The sequence below is a fragment of the Notolepis coatsorum genome, assembly GCF_963971535.1.
Source record: "Notolepis coatsorum genome assembly, chromosome: 2".
Taxonomy (NCBI): Eukaryota; Metazoa; Chordata; class Actinopteri; order Aulopiformes; family Paralepididae; genus Notolepis; species Notolepis coatsorum.
In genome coordinates, this window is record NC_140166.1 from 74915238 (window position 1) to 74935986 (window position 20749).

Consider the following 20749-nt stretch of genomic DNA (forward strand, 5'->3'; position numbering starts at 1 on the left):
TGTGTGTGTGTGTGTGTGTGTGTGTGTGTGTGTGTGTGTGTGTGTGTGTGTGTGTGTGTGTGTGTGTGTGTGTAAGGAGCACCATGTGCTTGGCTTGACTGGTTCTACGACAGGAAAGTAAAGGTCATGAAATGAAGCACACCCAAGAGACAAAATCATCAATGACCTTTCTTCACTTAAGCCTCACATCCATGGCTGCATTCCACACATACTTTGGGCGAGGTGGAGGCATGACATGACACATACATGCGCACACAGGACACGCATGTTTAGGGAGTATCTCAGTGCCCTGCCATACATACATACAGACAAGACAGTAGCAGGAAACAAACATTTTAACTGCAAACAGCAGCTATATAGGTCACGGTTTGTCAGCCGGTCAGTTGGATCATCCTCAAAAATGTCCCTCGAAGTTTATCCTCTCCTCAAAATGTCCTGACATTAGGTTGCCTACCAAACTTTCTGGTTGAGTAGAGCCAGAAGACCAACTGACCAGCTAGACAACACACATGTTTCTGCTGCTGGACAGTGACGTGATGTACATCATGCACACACACAAACACACACACACAAACACAAGAACATGTGCACACACAGACACAAGAACATGTGCACACACACACAAGAAAATGTGCACACACACACACAAGAACATGTGCACACACAAACACACGCACACTAGGGCTGAGCCCAAACGTTCGGGAAAAAAGAAATGATGAGTTATATTCATTAAAGAAAGTTGATTTAATTGATTTAGTTGGGCTGGGGCTTCTCCCTGGGCTGGGTCTGGGGCTGGAAAGTTGATTTAATACAAATAAAGACTAATTTAATCAGATTAATCACTTTATTCAGATTGAGGATTTAGTTTGAGGATATTTATAAAAATAAAAATGTATAAAAAAGATAATAATTATTTTTGATTAAAAACGAAGGTTCGAACATCCGTTCGGAAAAACCCTGACGAAGTTCAAATCCCAAAAACAGGCTTCGGGGACAGCCTTAACGCACACACACAAACGCAAGAACATGTGCACACCACACACAAGAACATGTGCACACACACACACAAGAACATGTGCACACACACACACAAGAACATGTGCACACACACACACAAGAACATGTGCACACACACACACACAAGAACATGTGCACACACACACGAAAATGTGCACACACACGAAAATGTGCACACACGAAAATGTACACACACGAAAATGTACACACACACACACACACAAGAACATGTGCCTGTGCAGCATTTCTTACTTATCAATGATGCTGTTGATCTTAGGCTCAAATCTACTGTATGTACACTGTGAGCCTCAGTCAGCTTGTACAAGAGCTTGATGCCATTGACTTTGCATTGGTTTGTGGCCAACTATCCGGAGCTACATAACAAGAGGAACAGCATGGATTGTGCTGAGAATGGACTCTACCGATCAACACCATATATGTATATATATATGTATATGTATATGGTGCATTTATATAGCACTGCTTTACAATTTTAATTCCGCACATTCACCCATTCACTCACACATTCACACACCGATGGCGGAAGCAACCATGCAAGGTGCCAACCTGCACATCGGGAGCAATTAGGGGTTAAGTGTCTTGCTCAAGGACACTTCAACACGCTGCCCGGGGAGGAGCGGGAATCGAACCGGGAACCTTCCGACTACCAGACGACTGCTCTACCTCCTGAGCCACTGTCTCCCCCAATATCATTGGTAAAGTAAGAAGTAAGTAAAGTAAGAAATAGTAAATAATCTCTGGAGAACAGCTCTGATGTTCTTGTGTTTGACGTACATGGGTCAGGCGTGGCCATCACACAACCAGGCGGGGTCTGGCACTGCGTAGTTCCTGGTGAACCTTGAAGTTACATATCCATAACTCTCACCCAGCCAACCCTAACTTGAAGCTCTGTGTTTTCCCTGGCTCCGTCCACATTGGAAAAAGCTGTCCCAATGAACTGGTGTATATTGAGAAAATGTCTTCCAATATCGGCAACACCCCAATACTACCCATCCACACCCAGACAGGGTCCCTACCTGAGAGGTATCCAGTCATCTGTTTGTCCAGGCTGTTGAACTGCTGTCTGTACTTGAGCCTGGTGGCGTGTGGGATGGCCCAGTCACTGGGGACTGCTTTAGGAGAAGCAGCCAACAGGGAGGACGATGGCAAACTGGGAGAAACACACACACACACACACACACAGACACAAAGAAAATACTTAAAACATATAAAACAAAATAATAAAGATGCTATGTGCATATCGTTAGTGATTGATCTATTCTTGTGAAACTAGTTATGACACATGTGTGTCTATGTGCAAGAGAGCGAGAGAGAACAAAATGTAATAGACTAGACATTTTATTCCGATTCGACACAAACTAACGTTGGGTTAGGGCAGGACCTTATTTGTCCTAATAACATTCCAAGACCAAATACCCATCACTTGCATAACAGACATGCCCGCTTTTCCCACTGGAAGCCATGTTGAAAAAGACAACATTATGTTATGTAAACAAACCATTTATCTGGAGCAATTGAAGCACCAAGACACTTAACACTTTGGTTGCCTTGGGTTAAATTCATGATATACCATAGGTTGCCGGCTCTATTTGTCTATGGAGAAGTACCCCTTCTTTGCATGGCTATAACTTTTTAAATTCTATTGCTACATTGCCATTATTAGGGCCCATTCAAAGTCCTATATGTATTGTTCATTGTGTAGCAACGTTAAACTTTTTCATTCACATATTCATAGTAAAGTATGTTTTCATCTCTTTCTGCAGCTTTCTCCAGAACGTGATCTATAGCCCCAAATGCATTATATTGATGATGCAATACAGTTTTATGGCAATCAGCGCGATATAAAAAATTCCAACTAGACGTACTTCTAGAAGTTACTACACGTCATCTGATGTTGACCGGATGGGCTAGGGGGAGTTTATAATTCCGTGGGCAGCGTTATACCAATCATCTAATGTGGGTCAAATGTTGATAATAGCAGTTAGTATCGAAGACGGTAACGTTACACGCTGAAACTCACCCCAGTCTCCGCGCGCCGTTGGGCGATCATCGTAGAGTAGAAGTCTTATCATTATGGGATGTAAATTTACCCGGTCCATCTCCAGCTTGTATAATGGTATATACGTCCAAATCATGTTGTTTATTGAGTTATTGGCAATCGATCACTGTGTAGCGTGACGAGCCAGAGTCCCGGGACCTATAGCGAGTGCCCGGAAGTACTACGGACGTCTAGCACAACCTCTATGGCACATCCTGTTAAGCGATTGCGCCGATCGGCCACAAGATGGCGCTCCTGAACCGCCAGAGAGCTCAGTGGGTCCTGCTGGTGGATCTCAGGCCAGCGGAGGGGACATATGAATCCGATCGCAGATTTTTGAAATATTGATATAAGGACGACGTAAAGCGTCCTCCGGCAACTTGAACATGGCCGGGAATGACGTCTAAAGACGTTTCCCGGCATAGAAAGTGTTAACACCATAAGAGAGAATTACATCAACAGCAAATTCCATTGCCATCTTGTAAACGTATATTATGGAGGTGTTTTATAGGATAATTAGAGCTTCTTCGACAACTGCCTTCCAATACAGCAGCAGTAAAACTTGGCCACGACTTTCATTCTATTAAACTCCTCTACAGGCTGCGTTCTCTGAGACAAAGACCCACATGTCCCTCCTTTTCTGCGATCCTGGGGAGTGTACAGGTCAATGTCCCAACAGTTATAGTTTACATGCATAGTATTCGCATGACGTCGTCTTGCCAACCAATATGGCACAATGCTCAGTCGATCCCGGCCCAAGTTACAAAAGTGACTGCTGCCTCATCCTGTTCTTGTTTCTTTGAATTGGAAACAACAGAGAATGGCCAAAATGTCATTCAGAATCAAGAAAACATTGCATATTCATAGGAATATATATATGGAGAAATGCACTTAATTTTTTTTATCATTAACTTTTTTATGCCTATTTCCCAGTTTAATATTTAAATTTTCAAGGTCTGTTTACAAACATTTGCGTGTTTTTATGGTCAGAAAGCACCTCGTTACAGCTGTACAGACCAGGTGCAGCACCTCGGGCTCACCCAGCCTGAAACGGCCATCTTGGCTCCTGTCTCTTTAAATGCAAATGAGCTGCGTGGACTTTGGGCTTTGTAACTCTGCAGACGTTCTACATGCAGCCCACCTCTATAAACACACTAAAGGAAAGGGGAAACAATTATTATAATAATAATATGCCCCCTTTAGATTTCCTGTCCTTTAATTCATTATTCAGAATTATTATAAATGATTATTACGAGGATATTTGTCTACTAATCAGAATTGAGTATTCAACAAAGCCATGTAATAATTAATGATCATCACCTACTAGCTGATCACAATCACACAAGATGTATGCAGTGTGTGTGTGTGTGTGTGTGTGTGTGTGTGTGTGTGTGTGTGTGTGTGTGTGTGTGTGTTACCTGCTGGGTCCCAGGTCTAGCAGTGACGAGGCCTTGTTGATTCCAATTGGACCAGCAGAAGGGGAAGAGAAGCCTAATGGAGAGGAGTTGTAGGAGCCAGAGAGAGGGATGCCTGGAGAGACACACACACACACAAATTTACCACACAGCCCTGCACTTGAATGAGTGCTCCTGCCAGAGTCTTCAGGGTATTCTTGTTTACCAGAGAGGAGATCCGGTACAAGAATCTAGTTCTTTGGTTGACTTTTTTGATTACATTGGATGCCATTTTGTCACAGGAAAGATTAGCCTCTAGGATGGAACCCAGGTAGGTAATTTCATCTTTCCTTGTGACAATATTGTCACCCACTGTAACTGAGAAGATGTCGGTCTTGCTGAGTTTGTTATTTGAACCGAAGAGAATGGACTCTGTTTTACCCAGGTGTTAAATGGGTGTCTGGCTGTGCGTGAGCAGCTGAACGGTTCCAGTGTTCTGAGTCACTTGTAGAGTCCATGGTCTTAAAAATCTGTTCTAAACATGATGACAGAACAATCCAGGTTCCGTGGACAACAACACGGAAGTCCAGTGACCATGGAACGGGCTCCGGGACCAGATTATTCTGATATATCAGGAGGCGTCTCTTCTATCAATTCCAATTATATGATGACAGATCCTTCTATAGAAAGGAGTTGAGGAGAGGAGAGGATAGGAGAGGAGATTTACCGGTTGCCATGGATCCGGCGGGGATAGGGTGTAGAAATCCAATGGTGCCGTTGGGTAGCGTGGGGTTTCCCAGGGTGGGCATCAGGGGGGCAGTACCCATCATCATAGGGGTCATGCCCATCGACATGGGAACCATGGGAGAGTGTGACGTCATAGAAGTCCGAGGTGAGAAGCCGGGGGTTGTCATGCACATGGGCGTCAACATGGGCCCTGGCATCATGGACAGGTTAGGCAGTGAGCCCATACCTGGTGGACACACACACACACACACACACTAGTGAGGAATGGATTTATCTCAAAGATTATACACAACATCACTGAGTAAGTAGGACAGGTCAGTGTTTTGGGGTGAAAAGTGATTGACTAGCGAGACCACTACCGTAGAGTGAGGTAGCCATTGAAGGGGCACCGAGGCTGGGCATGGGGATGGGAGGCTGCTTCATGATGATTGGTAGAGAAGCGGGGAGGGGCGTGCCCTGGCGCTTCAGGTCGATGAGCTTCATGGCGATGGAAAACTCCAGCCTGTCCATCTTCCCATCTTTATTCATATCAGCCAAAGCCCTGAGAGAGCGAGAGACGACACAGTTTTGTCAAAGGCAACCTTTTTTTTCCTCCATTGTTATTACGGTAATTATCTGTGCTCCCCAACACCCTGATGGAATACAGCAGGGTTGGGAGAAAGGAAAGATAGAAAGTACTCGTTGTACAACCAAGGTGCCTACAGTACATACTTTTATGAAGTTTACACATATAATGCATATACCAACCATTCATCTCTGTTTATTGTACTGTGTTGTGTTGCATTAGACATAATAGTGTGTCGTTGTGTTTTTACTGTTTTTTTGTGTGTGCCTTGCTGCAAGCTAAATGTCCCATCATTGTTCGATTGCTTGGCAATAAATGTTCTGATCTTTCATTGTGGCGCATATCTTCCTAGCTTGTGGGTGTCTTGAAAAACAGACAAATCTAGAACTGCGTCTGTCGGAAAAGTTGTTTGCATCTCATCAAACTGTGTGTGAAGCTCTCCTTGTAAACTCAGGAAGTGAATTTAAAAACTTCAAATTGATATATTGAAAAACATTTATAGGCATGGGAACATTGTCCTATCAAAGCTTTTAATGAATTGAGAATGAATGAATGAATGTTATGTTGTTAGAAAATAAACAGTGCCTTTGCTTTATACTCATGTTTGTACAAATGGAATTGAACTGAAAGTTCAAAGTTAAATGATCTCAACCATCTCTCTCTCTCTGTGTGTGTGTGTGTGTGTGTGTGTGTGTGTGTGTGTGTGTGTGTGTGTGTGTGTGTGTGTGTGTGTGTGTGTGTGTGTGTGTGTGTGTGTGTGTGTGTGTGTGTGTGTGTGTGTGTGTGTGTGTGTGTGTGTGTGTGCGTGCGTGCGTGCGTGCGTGCGTGCGTGCGTGCGTGCGTGTGTGTGTACGTGTCACTCTCACCATATCTCAGCCAGCACAGACGCAGGCAGGCCAGACTGGGGAAAGAACTTCCTGGCCTGCTCTCCTACAGAGAGAGAGAGAGAGAGAGAGAGAGAGAGAGAGAGAGAGAGAGAGAGAGAGTGAGAGAGCGAGAGAGAGAGAGAGAGAGAGAGAGAGAGAGTGAGAGTGAGAGAGAGAGAGAGAGAGAGAGCAAGAGAGAGGAAATGGAGAGAAAGAGGGAAAGAGTTCATTGCATGAAACATTAACAGCATGGAATCTTTTTCCTTCTCAGGGCTGGAAAGAATTCACTGAAGTTGTAAAATAAGCAGGATTACAGAGTTAGCACAGATAACTGAGCGAGATGTATGTAAACTTACTAAACTTATTAAGCATTAATAATTTGTGGGGCGGCTAGGTGGTGTAGTGGGCAAGGCACTCGCCACCAGTGTGGAGACGCTAGGATTCGCGTGTTCGAATCCAGCTCTCCACATTGTTTTCAGTTTAGCTGGTCGTCCGCAGTAATACACATTGGCCGTATTACGGGGAGGGAAAACTGAAGGGTGGGGATCGAACGTTGTGAACAAGCGACTCCTACAAGTCGGTTGGTGCGCCTGCGCAGTAGAATCAGGAAGTGTCGGGGGCAGCGTGAGCCTCCCACGCATTACTCCTCGACACTGAGAGATCGAGCTGCGCAGGTGAAAAGATGCGACTGCTGTTACCTCAAGTACCGGAGGGGACTTGTGCTATGTATGACTTAGTCCACATTGCAGCCGGCTTGTGGGAGGCAAGAAACAGCGTTCGTGACAGGGGAGGGTTGAATTGGATGATACGAAATTGGGATGGGAGAAAAATATAGAAAAATGGGAGAAAAAGTGGATCAAAAAAAAATAAAAAAGCATTAATAATTTGTCTAATTAAACAGCTATTTATTGGATGTCGTACCAAAACAACCACTGATCTCATATGTCATATTGAGCAACACTTGAGAATTTTTTTTCATGGACATTTTTGACATAATAACTGAGAAATAGCCTTCTTAAAAGGGTACGTTCAGAATGTTTGTGTGTGTGTACCTGAGATGTAGCCCATGGCTGGGGAGAGGGTGTCAAACTTTTGGTCATGTTTTGTCCTCTCCTCTGGAAATATTGCCCAAACACCAGAACCACCTACAGAGAGCGAGAGAGAGCGAGAGAGAGAGAGCGAGAGAGAGAGAGAGATGGATCCTTTACTCATGGTGTGTTACTACCAGGGCCGTCCCCTTATAGTCCATTAGTTCAAGCTCAAGTTTCAAGTTTCTTTATTAGTTGTCATACAAAAGTACTTTTATATAAAATGCTTCTTTCTGCTTTGCTCCAGAGATTGTGCTAGATAAAAATAGATACGTACTTTTCGCACTATAAGCCGCACCTGACTATAAGCCGCAGCAGCTAAATTGAATGATGTGTACATATATAAGCCGCACTGGACTATAAGCCGCATGTGTTTTAATGTTTAATTACCATATGTAAGGAGTGGAGCCTGCGGCTTAATTTGACTCAACACGGGAAACCTCACCCGGCCCGGACACGGCAAGGATTGACAGATTGATTGTTCGATCTGTGGGTGGTGGTGCATGGCCGTTCTTATATTGAGCTTTAAGTTCCCACCTCTACAGAGAATGACTCCCACCTCTACAGAGAATGACTCCCATTGGGACACAATACTGTCGGACAAATAACAAGAATTAACTTACAAGTTGTATTAAGTAAATAAGGGAACAGATAAATAACATTTCAATGCAGTAAAAAAAGCAATATTTTGATTTTCGGGTTTTGTCCACATATAAGCCGCACCGTTATATAAGTCGCAGGGTCGAAAAATGGGGGGGAAAGCCGCGGCTTATAGTCAGAAAAGTACGGTAAGTATAAAATAAGTATAATACGTATAAAATAGAAGTCAAGTACGTAGACAAAAGTGTTCAATATACATATATACAATATACAATGCAGAGTAGAAAAGTAACCGAGTTACAATACAATATACAGTACAATGCAGAAATGGGATGAGGTACAATTTAGGTACAATTTACAGTAAGGTGTAATGAGGTATGAGTTGTAGTGCAATTCTTTACCAATAAATATAAAGTGTGTTAAGTGTCTAAAGTGGGTAAAGTGGGTGCTGCAGTGAGTTGTTTGTTTAAAGTGAGTGTGAACGTGTGGATGTGTGTGCTGTTAGTGTATTTGATGGTTTGTTACATAGTGTTGTTGTCATTTAGCATCCTGATGGCCTGAGGATAGAAGCTTCTTCTGAGTCTCTCTGTGCTGGCCATGAGACTCCGGTATCGCTTGCCTGACCGCAGAAGTTCAAAGAGGCAGTTGTTTGGGTGGCTGGAGTCTTTGATTATTCTCTTAAGGCCTCTGCATGCTACAGAAACTGCAAAGCAACTGCAACACAACATCGACAAAGCAACGGTGTTGCAGACACTCTGCCTTTATGCTTCTGCAACATCGACGAGCAGCCTATGCAACATTGTACCCCGGATGTAGCTAGGTCCCTAGATAGATGAAACTTCCCTTCTCAACCAACCCATTGATAACAAGCAGAAAAAGAAGCATTATTTTTACTTCCGGTCGGGGGATTTCAAAATAAAAGAGCAACGTCTAAAAGCACCGTAAATACGTTTATTTTGTACATTATCTAACGTTAACACGAACCTAAACTAATCTAAAGTTAGTTTAGGTTCGTGTTAATGTTAGATAATGTACAAAATAAACGTATTTCCGGTGCTTTTAGACGTCGCTCTTTTATTTTGAAATCCCCCGACCGGAAGTGTTATAGTGTCTGTTGCTAGCAGCTTAACTTCTGTCGCCCGTTTCTGTGCTTTTCGAGCTAACGTAATGTCATTAGTTTCCAATGGAGAGGAGAGAAAGACCTCACATGCAGCTCAAACTACCTGTTGGAATAAATTAATTGATTGATGTTTAACTTGTCCCTGTGTGTGTCCAGTCATTTCGACTAGCAAACGTTGTATTTAACGTTACCTCAGGATACCATTGTATTTAGTTGGTTAGCTATGTAGCTAATGTGGATAGCATTTTGAATAGCACCAATGCTAGCTGGCTGGCTACAGCTTTATTTACTAAATTATGGAGGCTTTTTAATCGTCAAGGTAAGAGAGGATTTGTCATGATCAACTGAAGGCGTATGCTATGGAACAATATGTGCTTGGGTTTTCAGAAAAAGGCCAGCTATGTGACGCTAATTATTTAGCATCAACGCTGGCTGGCTACAACAATGGAGGATGGTATTCTCTGCGGGACCAATATTATTCTATGACAGCCCGCCCCCATTAGCTAACCAACCAATCACTGCTACGCAATATCAACGCAACGGTTGTTTAGATTAGATTTTGAGGAGATGTACGCAACATCCTCGCAACACAGTCTACAAGACCCTCTGCAACAACCGCGTTGAAATCTCGCTGATGTTGTGTTGCAGTTGCTTTGAAGTTGCTGTAGCATGTAGAGGCCTTTAGCCTTACCCATGCACCGCTTGTTGTAAATGTCTTGGAGAGTGGGAAGCCCACCTCCAATTGTGCGTTCGGCTGAACGGGCCACTCTCTGTAGTCTGCTACGGTCTTGTGCGGTGCTATTCCCAAACCAGGAGGTGATATTGCCAGTCAGGATGCTCTCTATTGTGCATGAGTAGAAGTTCTTCAAGATCTTCTGACTCACTTGGAACTTCCTTAGGCGCCTAAGGAAGTAGAGGCGTTGCCGTGCCTTCTTGATAACACTGTCAATGTGTGTGGTCCATGTCAAGTCCACGGATATGTGGACTACGAGGTACTTAAAACTGTTACTCTCTCAACCGGTGCCCCGTTATTATACATTATACACTTGGTTTGGTTTTAGTCAATCAATCTTAGTCGATTAGTTGATTTTTATGCCTTTTTCATTCTGAACGAGTTATATCCTGACAAATTATAAGTAAACCTCTGGTACGCAACTACACACTCGATTTTAACACATTGTCCGCCATGCATTGTACCCATCCTTGGGCCCAGTCTGCCAGTGCTGTAACCCTATGGAGATGTTTACCTTCTTTGCAGGGCTATAACTTTTTAAATATTATAGCTATATGGACATTACTATGGCCCATTCAACATCGGGTATCTATCGTTCCGGATGTGGGAACGTTATATTTTTTCATTCATACATTGTCGTGTTAATACCGTTGTGAATATAAGTATGTTTTAAGGTGTTCTGGAGTCATTCCTAAAACGCGAGTTATAGGCCCTGACGCATTATGATAGATTATCGATTGGCGTTTCTTTCCTATACACGCTATATTAAAAAATTCAAATGTATATGATCGGTATACATTATGCTTCATCATGCGTGAAGGAAAGGGGGGGGGGGGGGGGGGTCGTTTATAATTCCTTGATCGTCAGTAGAGTCTTTTTTTACTATGGGTTGATACGTTGATCAGATGGATTGCCGTGAAATGAATAAACAATCGGGCTGAAAATAACGTTAGATTCCTCTTACCGTTCGCCGATGAGACTGGAGGAAAAATATTCCAATTATTTGACGTCGATCTGCTAGATCCATTTCCCGTTTGTATGACGCAATAAACGCCAAAATCATATTGATTATTGCGTTTCGAAAGCGATCCCAATGCACTCCAGTGTGTATCTAGATCCACGCTACAAGATATTACTGCCGGAGGAATTTCCTCGATGCACCGAGCGCCACTTCTGTTTTAGCTTGGAGTGTAACTCGCCCGACATCCACCAGGCGGCGGTATTGAGGCATTGCAATATCAGACAGGGTCCAGCTGCATCCCCGGAGGGAGGCTGGATGAATTATAAATGGCATGGCGAAAAAATGAAATATTGATCCCAAAAACGAGTTTATTCGTTATTGGAGCACAACGCATGGCGGGCAATAACGATACACGTTTTTGGCGCACAATGTGTTAAGAGTTCCCCCTTCAGGGGGGGCAGGTGGCGCACGGAGATTACGTTCGTCACCAACACCGGGAGACACTAGGATTCGCCTGTTCGAATCCAGCTCCCGGCGTTGCTATCAGCTTGGCTGGCCTCTCACACTGATACAATTGGCTGTATCAGGGGGTGGGAAAGCTGAAGGGTGGGTCCTGGGCGTTGTGGACAGCGACCCCTACAGTTCGGTCGGGGCGCCTGCTCAGCGAGGGTTGGAACTGAGGAGAGATAGTGTGGCCTCCCACACGCCACACTCTCCCCGGTGAGAACCTGCGCGGCCAGGTTGGCCTGCCCCAGGCTGCACATGCGTCGGCGGAAAGCATGTGACAGTCTCCGGTCTCCCGGACCAACAGTAGGGGAAAGTACGCAACAACCAGGAAGGGTGGGATGGGAGAAAAATCGGGAAAAAAGGAGGGGAAGAAAGATATATATTAAAAAAAAAAAAAAAAAAAGAGTTCCCCCTTCATTATGGTATGTGGGAAAGTCCAATTTTACAGATTTGTCGACAAAGTCCCAGACCATTAACACTTCCAGTGCCAACGACGAGATTTCTCGTTAGTTCATGCCAACCGTTGAGTGCCAGCCGACGAGAGATCAAATTTTTAATCGTTATTCTTTTTATTATCGATTTCCATTCATTTCTCATCAATCTAGCCTCACGTTACCAGTGGGGATCTGTCTGAGCTCGAACAGGGAAAATACCGCCCCCTATCGTCTCTCCGGATGGTACTGCACCCCATTGGATTGGATTTGAATTGAATTGAATACTTTATTTTGACACAAATCGTATGACAAAAAAAACATTTTAAAAGACAAGACGATAACAGTGTCAATAACGCAGGTCAAAAATGGATAAAACACAATAAAGCCAAGGCTTGTTTCCATTGTGGTCCATACATGGAACATAAAAAGGCACAGAAACACAAATGGACATGTACACTGACAGGACGCATTCTAAAAAAAAAAAAAAAAAAAAAATATAAAAACACCTAACCTGACAACTCATACAGTTAACTAATGTTAAAAGAAAATCCGCAAACCCTTAAAAGCAACTCATGATAAAAGAAATAAAAGCCAAGTTATGATAAAAGAGATAAAAAAAACATTTTAAGACCAATTTGAGTTACTGCTGAGCCATGTTTTTAGGGCGGATTTAAATCCGAGAGGGGAGTTCAGGAGTTTTATAAATGTTGGCAGGGCATTCCACATTACCGTAGCCGAGTAAAAAAATGCATCTTTCCCCATGCATGTCCTGACTCTCGGCGGGACCAGGTCCGTGGGGCTTCCTCTTGTGGCGTGTTTGTGGACATCTCCTACTTTATTAAAATAATTGACTAGGTACTTGGGGACCGTTTCTTTTAGTACTTTAAAAACCAGTAGCATTTTAAGCTGGTGTACTCTTTCTTCAACCCTAAGCCATCCCAGCCTGCTAAAGTGGGCTGGCGTTAGGTGAGTCCTAAAGTGAAGGTTGTGCAGGAGTCTCACTAGTTTGTTTTGGGAGGTCTGGAGCTTTGTCTTCATTTGTTTTGATATGTTGCTGTACCATGAAGTGCAAGCATAGTCAAAGTGACATTGGATGAGGGCTCCAGCTAGGGTCCTCAGAGCGTTCCTATTTATGAACGAGGAAATTCTAAATAAAAATTTGGTTTTTTGATTGACCTTAGTAATAACTTTTTGTGCCATTTTTTCGTTAGAAAGTTTGTTATTTAAAATAAAGCCCAGGTAGGTGACCTCCTCTTTATCCTCAATAATGTTTTCACCTACTCTAATTTTAAAACCCTGGGATTTCTTTAGGTTGGCGTTTGACCCAAAGAGTATGGCCTCTGTTTTTCCCAGATGTAGAGACAATTTATTGTCACTGAGCCAGGAGCAGATTTTTTTCATTTCACTGCTCAGGACACTTTCCACTTTAGACTTATCCCTGTCTGAGACCAGGGCCCTCATGCATCAACGTGTTCTACGCACAGATCTGTGCTTACCCTGTGCGTACGAGCATTTCTAAGCAAAGAGTGGGATTCATCAACTTCAACTTGAACTTGACTTTGTGCGTACATCTACGCACATTTCAGACCTGGCGTACCTAGCGCCCAGTGGTAGAATATATTATTACAACAAGGAAATTAGCTTCTGTGCATAATAACACTGGCACGTTCTGTACGAACCGTAGTTCATTATAGTTCATTGTAAAATAGCAACAGTAGTGTAATTATGGTCAAAACCCTATAAATAGCATTTGGAATAATAGATCTTTCTCTCAGAATGAATGCAGCATGGTTTATATAGCGTTATCGGAATATACGGGGTGTAGGCTACTGACTGACTGCGCTCCGCGTAGCTTGATTGATTGATTGATTGATTGAAAAGTTTATTAACAGATTGCAGAATGGGTACAGTACAGTACAGCTCAGTACATACAATTGTTAATTGGGGATGCAGACCAACTTTCGTCTTGTTTACATCAGGGTCCCCCATTTTCAATTCATCATAAATCATAAAGCTCAACTCGTTATTATTCTGCGCAGACCGCAGAAACACGGGAACGTTTTGATTATATTTAAAAGGCTTTACGTTAAACGAAACAAGTGGAACTTCGAAGCTGTAAGCAGAATACAAGTCATATTAATATAGTGTTCTTCCCCCTTTTTACTGTATAAGAAAGAATAGAAAACGCATTGCAATGACACTATAGTGGACAGACTATGTATATGATGGGATTCAAGTTCATGTATTGAAAGGCAGGCTATCATACATGCAGTGAGATTCATTGTTCTTGTATATGCTCTCGTATTATATTGTTTATATAGGCTACCCAATACTGACATCAAAATAGATTGTAGTATGCCTCTAGAAATCATATGCAGCAGGTAGAAAATTGACGGGAGATCCATCGCGATTTGGAATAAAATTGAGGAGAACTTTAATCCATGGGGTATTAATCAAACAACACGGGAAAAGGCAGTCATATTCCAGCGCGGTCTTTATTAGCCGACAACAAAATAGATGCATCTAAAAATCATATAGCCAATCGAACACAACTAATAAAAGGCATTCATACAGCACGGTTATAATGACACACAACCAACGTCAAACAGTGGTCAACGAACGGTCTTTATTAGTATTTTGAGCTGTCCAGGCAGAATTGCAGCAATGGTTTTAGGGAGCCGTTGATATCTGACATCACCGTTTACAAGTCCGCCTTTTATTTATCCCATAAACCATAATACGCGATAGTGTCTTCTTGGTTCGACAGCAGTGAATTCTCCGTGGAGTTTCTCGGAGTCCCGCTCGGGTCGGTCCATTATTTCACATCCCATGGGGGGTGTTTCCTCATTTTCATGACCATATATGGATAATCATGCACGAGCATTGACGGTAGAACAAAGTGGTATTCATCAACACGGAGGACCATAGAGCCTGCGTACGCACGTGTGATGAATGCCGACTTCCCTGTGCGTACGCTAGTTCTACATTCCGTGCTTACGTGTGGAAGTAGGTCAAGTTCAAAGTCCACGTTGATGCATGAGGGCCCAGGAGTGCCGAGTCGTCAGCAAACAGGAACAGGTTGCAATCGCATGCCGATTTCATGGCATTAATATATATTAAAAACAGTTGAGGTCCCAAAATGCTTCCTTGGGGGACCCCACATGTCACTGGAAGGGACGAGGACAAGGTGCCATTGATGTCTACCACCTGTTCTCTTCCCTCCAGGTAGGACTTAACCCATTTGGCTGACTTGCTATCAAAGCCTATCGCTCTCAATTTTTCTAGTAGGATGGAATGGTTGACCGTGTCAAACGCCTTTTGCAGGTCCAACATTACCATCCCACAGTAGTTCCCCTTGTCCATCTCCCGTTTTATATAATCTGTCAGGTACAGTAAACAGGTGTCAGTGGAGTGTGATTTTCTGAAACCTGATTGGAACTGGTACAATAGTCTATGTTCAGTCAGGTAGTTGTCTATCTGCTCATATACCAGCCTCTCAATTACCTTTGATATGGAACAAAGGATAGAAACGGGGCGGTAGTTACCTGGATCTAGTTTGTTTCCTTTTTTAAATAGAGGGGTTACCCTAGCAAGCTTGAGTTCTTGCGGGATGTGACCCTGGTTGATGGAGAGGTTGGTGATATGGGCTACAATGGGAGATATGATGGAAGCAGAGTCTCTGAGAAATCTGGTGGGAATATTGTCATGGCCTGTGGCTTTTGTTGGCTGCAGCATACTGAGCTTTTTCATAACCTCTTCAGTAGTTACTTCAGTCAATTTAAAATCATTTTCACGTACACCCAGTTCCTGAATGATTGAATGAAACGCATGGAGAAAAAAAAGTCCTGCTTCCACATTTTACTTGTCAGGCATGTAATCCGAGCCTACTGCAGTCATCGCCCACCATCAGAACAGCAGAGAATATGCGTTTCCAGTACCCAGCGTTGGATCAATAAACGCGATCGATATTTGGAATGGCGATCAGGAATTGGAATAATCTTTTTGGAGAACATCTGATCTGAGGTAAGGAATCTATTTTACCAGTCTTGGGATAATCAGAGCTGTTTTCACCTATATATCAACGTGTCCCATATGTGTGTGTGTGGCTGTGAGTGTGTGTGCTGATCAGGAAATAAGATAATCGATTTTCAGCCCGCTTCTATAGCGTGCACATATACTATAGATAATCTAGCGTTTATTTGAAAACTATTCATAAATAGGCCGAAAAATTACAATGTGTTTTGTGTATTCCAGTAAAGGGCGATTATCACAGAATCTAAATTTTTTTCTTAAACTTTCAAAAAACGAGCGTTTTTCAAAATGGTATAAAACAGAAATTAACCGATTAAAAAACAATCCGTTTCGACAATGTTGACTGCAAACAAGTCATTGATAAGCGACGGCCATATTAGACACATAATTTAGGATATAGTTTATGCGTTCGCAAATATGAGAGCTCTGTCATTGAATATAGCGGTGGCACGCAACAGGGTTCCTAGGCACCGCATGGCTGGCACGGAAAGTGTTAAAGGGGAACTATTTTACTATTTCTTTCACTATTTGGGCACTTTTACACAATTCCTGTGAGTCTATGGAACACCTCTGTAATATATATATTTTTTTTATTCATTGTTTTGTATTTCTAATAAAGTCCTCAAAAACAGCATTATTCTACCTCAAGATCTCTAGCTGTTTTGAGCCTGGGCTCCTAAACCACTGCGCCACGGCCCCGCCGCCTGAACATTAACATGCAGCGGTGTCTTTATGACATCACATATCGCGCACATTTTCAAATGACTCAGTTCAGTGAGGGTGAATATTGTGAGAGGAGAATTGGAAGAATGCGCCAATATGAGAATTTTGAGACATAGATCATATTAATATAAGTTCACATAGCTAGGAAACAATGCTAAACACTCAAAAAGGCCATTTATAAGATAGTTCCCCTTTAAGACTAAGAATTTATTTAGTGGAGGAAACAGCCCTAGTTACTACCTTCACCTCAAGCAAATTATATCAGGGGGAAGCTAACGGCTATACAGTGTATGTATGTTTGCCTAAAACACAGGAAGGAAGCCCTTGGGTTTGCACACACACTCCTCAATGGTTATCAGAGTTAAGACAGGAAGACAGATAGCTGGTTATTAATTCATCTCACACACACACACACTACACACCACACACCACACACACAGAGGAAATCATAAATGGAGTGTCCCCAAGGCAAGTGTCCATGCCTGGTAGTCCATTCAGAGAATGATAATGGAGTGATAAGCGGCTCAGGAGGTAGAGCAGTCGTCTGGTAATCCGGATGTTCCCGGTTCGATTCCTGCTCCTCCCGGGCAGCGTGTCGACGTGTCCTTGAGCAAGACACTCAACCCCTAATTGCTCCCAATGAGCAGGTCGGCACCAATTTGTTCCTCTGCCGTCGGTGTGTGAATGGGTAGTGAGGAACAAATTGTAAAGCGCTCTGGATAAAAGCGATAATATAAATGCACCATTTACCATTTTGCAATAATGGAGCCGTGTCTGGTGGAGCAGTGGTCTGGCTTCGTACACACGTGTGTTTTGAAACTGATTAGACAGCCGGTCCGGTTCCTTGAAACCGGGGCTGGGTATGGCCACGGATTTCCTGAATCTAATCAATTGAATTCTGATTCACAAGGTCCCGATTCGATTTGATTTCCGATTCGATTCAATATAGATTAGGGATATTTTAGTTGCAATACCAATTTTGCTTGGATATGAAAGAGATTCTTAGAGCAACAATGCTGTAAATTGTAAGATAAGATAAGATATCCCTTTATTGATCCCCTTGGGGAAATGCAGGTATCATAACAGCATGGAGGTACAAGGAGGCCTCTAACCTGGTGCATTATTACAAATATGAATGTTTACATTATATAAATTGTATTATCATAATTGATCACAAAGCAGTTACATGAATGTACTTTTTATTCAACATGACCAACACAATAGTCAATATAGCATATAGAAATTACGATCGATCTGGGATGTTATGAATCGATATTGGATTATTCAAATGAAGATCGATTCAAATCAGGATTAATTATATATATATATATTTTGCCCTAGAACAAAGGATATGGAGAGGGCTTCAGTGTTCTTATTTTGTTTCAGGTAGGTGCTCTTTGGATTAAATCCGGGGTAGGATTCGCTTATATAAGAAAGGTTGAGATCCAAGGCAGCTCTACAGTTTTTAAAAAGCCTTTAATAAGTGGCTTACATTATTTAGAAAAATCTTTTAAAAGTCCAACATGTTTCGGCCTACATGGCCTTCTTCAGGGTGTATATATATTTTGCCCTACTTGAAACCATCAAATATAGGAGGACCTGGCTTTTGAAAGGGTTTGAGACCCAAAAGGATTTAGCTACAGGTATGTACAGGAAACCTAATGTAAGCCATCTCAGGGGACGCTGCATGGCTCCACCAGGCCTGTAGAATACCCTCTAGTTTGCAAGGCGCAACAGTGTGTTCATTAGATGGGTGAAATCCTCTTTCAGTGCCCCTGTGCCTGTTTTCGTAGGCAGTTAGCCTCTGGTATGCGTGCCATTAGCGTTAGCCACGCTTCTAGGCCTCTTTTCTTTTGGAAAGAATGATAAAAAATTAAAAAAAATTAAAAAAAATTATAAATATATATTTTGTAATTATTACATTCGACTAAGAGGTTGGCCAGTCGACTACGGCTCCTTTCGACCGCTTAGTCGACTAATCTACTAATAGGGGTCAGCCCTAGAGTGAGTGAGTTTTTTTTCTCTGCATAATGGGAAACACTATTTTGCAGATTTGTTGATGAAACCAACTAGGCTAATCGATTAGTGGACAAAATCTATCAATACTATTAGCCGCTAGCGAGCGGACAGTTCCTCTCATTTCATTGGACAGCGTGGAGTGACAGAGAGAATATGTGTGTGCGTGGGGGGGGGGGCATGTGAAAAAGATTTAGCCCACTGAGCTACTAGGACCGCCCACTCTTTTTCTTGCCCGTTTAGCCAAAAACACAACAAACACACAATAACTCACTCATCTCTTTCTTACGCTTTTGTGACACTGCCCATTCACACACACAGTGACAGTGTTGGTCTTACCATTCATGTTTGCGGGTGGTAGAGAAGGGGGGGGGGGGGGGGCAGTCCCAGATGTGTCCTCAGCTACCGATGGGCATCTGCAAAACACACACACCAACACACGCAGATGGTCCCGTCATCAATCAATAATGCACCAAAGACAGAACAGAATAGTGCTGTGTCTGACTGGAAACAGAGAGGACTCAGAGGAGAGAGAGAGAGAGAGAGAGAGAGAGAGAGAGAGAGAGAGAGAGAGAGAGAGAGAGAGAGAGAGAGAGAGAGATTCAGACAGAGAGAGAGAGAGATAGGAGGGTGTGAGAGAGGGAGAGGGGGCAGAACGAGGGAAAAAGAAAATGATAAAAAGAGGGAGCTGAGGGAGAGGAAGAAATAGGCTACAGAGAGTGAAAGAGGGAGCAGTGGTAAAAGAGGGGGTCAGAGAGAGAGAGAGAGAGAGAGAGAGAGATTGTGATTGGTCAGCAGAGTTAAACAGGGCTTCTCCTGTTTTCAGTTAGACACCATCTGGCCACGTCCCAAATCTAACACGCTACCCTGTCACTGGGACATGTTCCAATACTAGCCCCCGCTCTTTACAAAACCCGGGTCGGCCCAAAAAGTCAAAAGATTATAACAACATGGGTCCCCCAAAATTAATCTGCTTGGCGTCAACAACTAAAGGTTTTTACTAGGAAAATCGAATTTTGCAATAAGCTACCGATTCTGCTACAGCTGTGAAAAAGGCTGCATAAAATGCTGCAGGTTAAAGGAAGTGGAACACGCCAACATTTTGGGAAATTATCTTATCGTCTTCTCCAGAGAGAGACAAGAAGATAGATACCAGTTTTTTTACACATCGGTATCGGTCCGATATCAAGATAGGGCCGATCTTAAAAAAAAATAATTAAAAAAAATATATATATTTTTTTCTTTTTACATGTTTTGGCCTTAAATAGTTTCAAAATATCAGTCATTTCTGAAAATAAGTTACAAAAGTTAAAAAATTATGCGTTTTGGAAAATAGCTCTTTATTTGATCAAAAAATAGTGCATCACTATATAATATACAATATACTATGCAGTGTACTAATATACAATACTATATAGTGCAAAGCAGAAATGGGATGAGGTACAATTTAGGTACAATTTACAGTAAGCTTAAACTGGTGGTGAATAGGGTCGAAATTACTTGAGTACTCGCCGTTTCAACTGAAATTAAAAAAGAAATTTGGTCACCACCAAATACAGATGTACAGTACGTCCACCAGGAATGGTCGTTTGTGCCACTGAAGCAGGACTCTTGCTCTGAAATCCCGCGAGGCAGGAGTTGTTGCAGAAACTAAGACAACACTGGGAGCTGTAGAGCATGAGGGCGTACTGCAAAGGGTTTGTTGCGTTGGAATATAGCTAGCTTGGCGCCATCTAAACTAAAAGACGAAGGCAGTAGTTTGTTCCAACTGCCACCCACTTTGCGTAGCGTTCGTTGAACATGCTGTTCGTGCTGAATGCTAGTCAAAATGAAATTTTGGCTTTTGTCTAGATCCAGAAACATAGATTATAATTGTTTATGTATATA

The 20749-nt window shown here is 42.7% G+C and overlaps 1 protein-coding gene across 1 annotated transcript in view; it reads right to left on the reverse strand.

Moving 5' to 3' along the window:
* The window catches only part of itsn2b (intersectin 2b), a 138484-nt gene that overhangs the window by 91759 nt on the left and 25976 nt on the right, over positions 1-20749 (reverse strand). The window contains exons 2-8 of the mRNA XM_084308229.1: positions 19202-19278; positions 7701-7793; positions 6649-6712; positions 5577-5758; positions 5198-5443; positions 4495-4606; positions 2055-2188 (exon numbers count right to left, since the gene is read on the reverse strand). Coding sequence (XP_084164355.1) covers positions 2055-2188; positions 4495-4606; positions 5198-5443; positions 5577-5758; positions 6649-6712; positions 7701-7793; positions 19202-19208 — 838 coding nt within the window. The 5' untranslated portion in view covers positions 19209-19278. The remainder of the gene's footprint in view (positions 1-2054; positions 2189-4494; positions 4607-5197; positions 5444-5576; positions 5759-6648; positions 6713-7700; positions 7794-19201; positions 19279-20749) is intronic.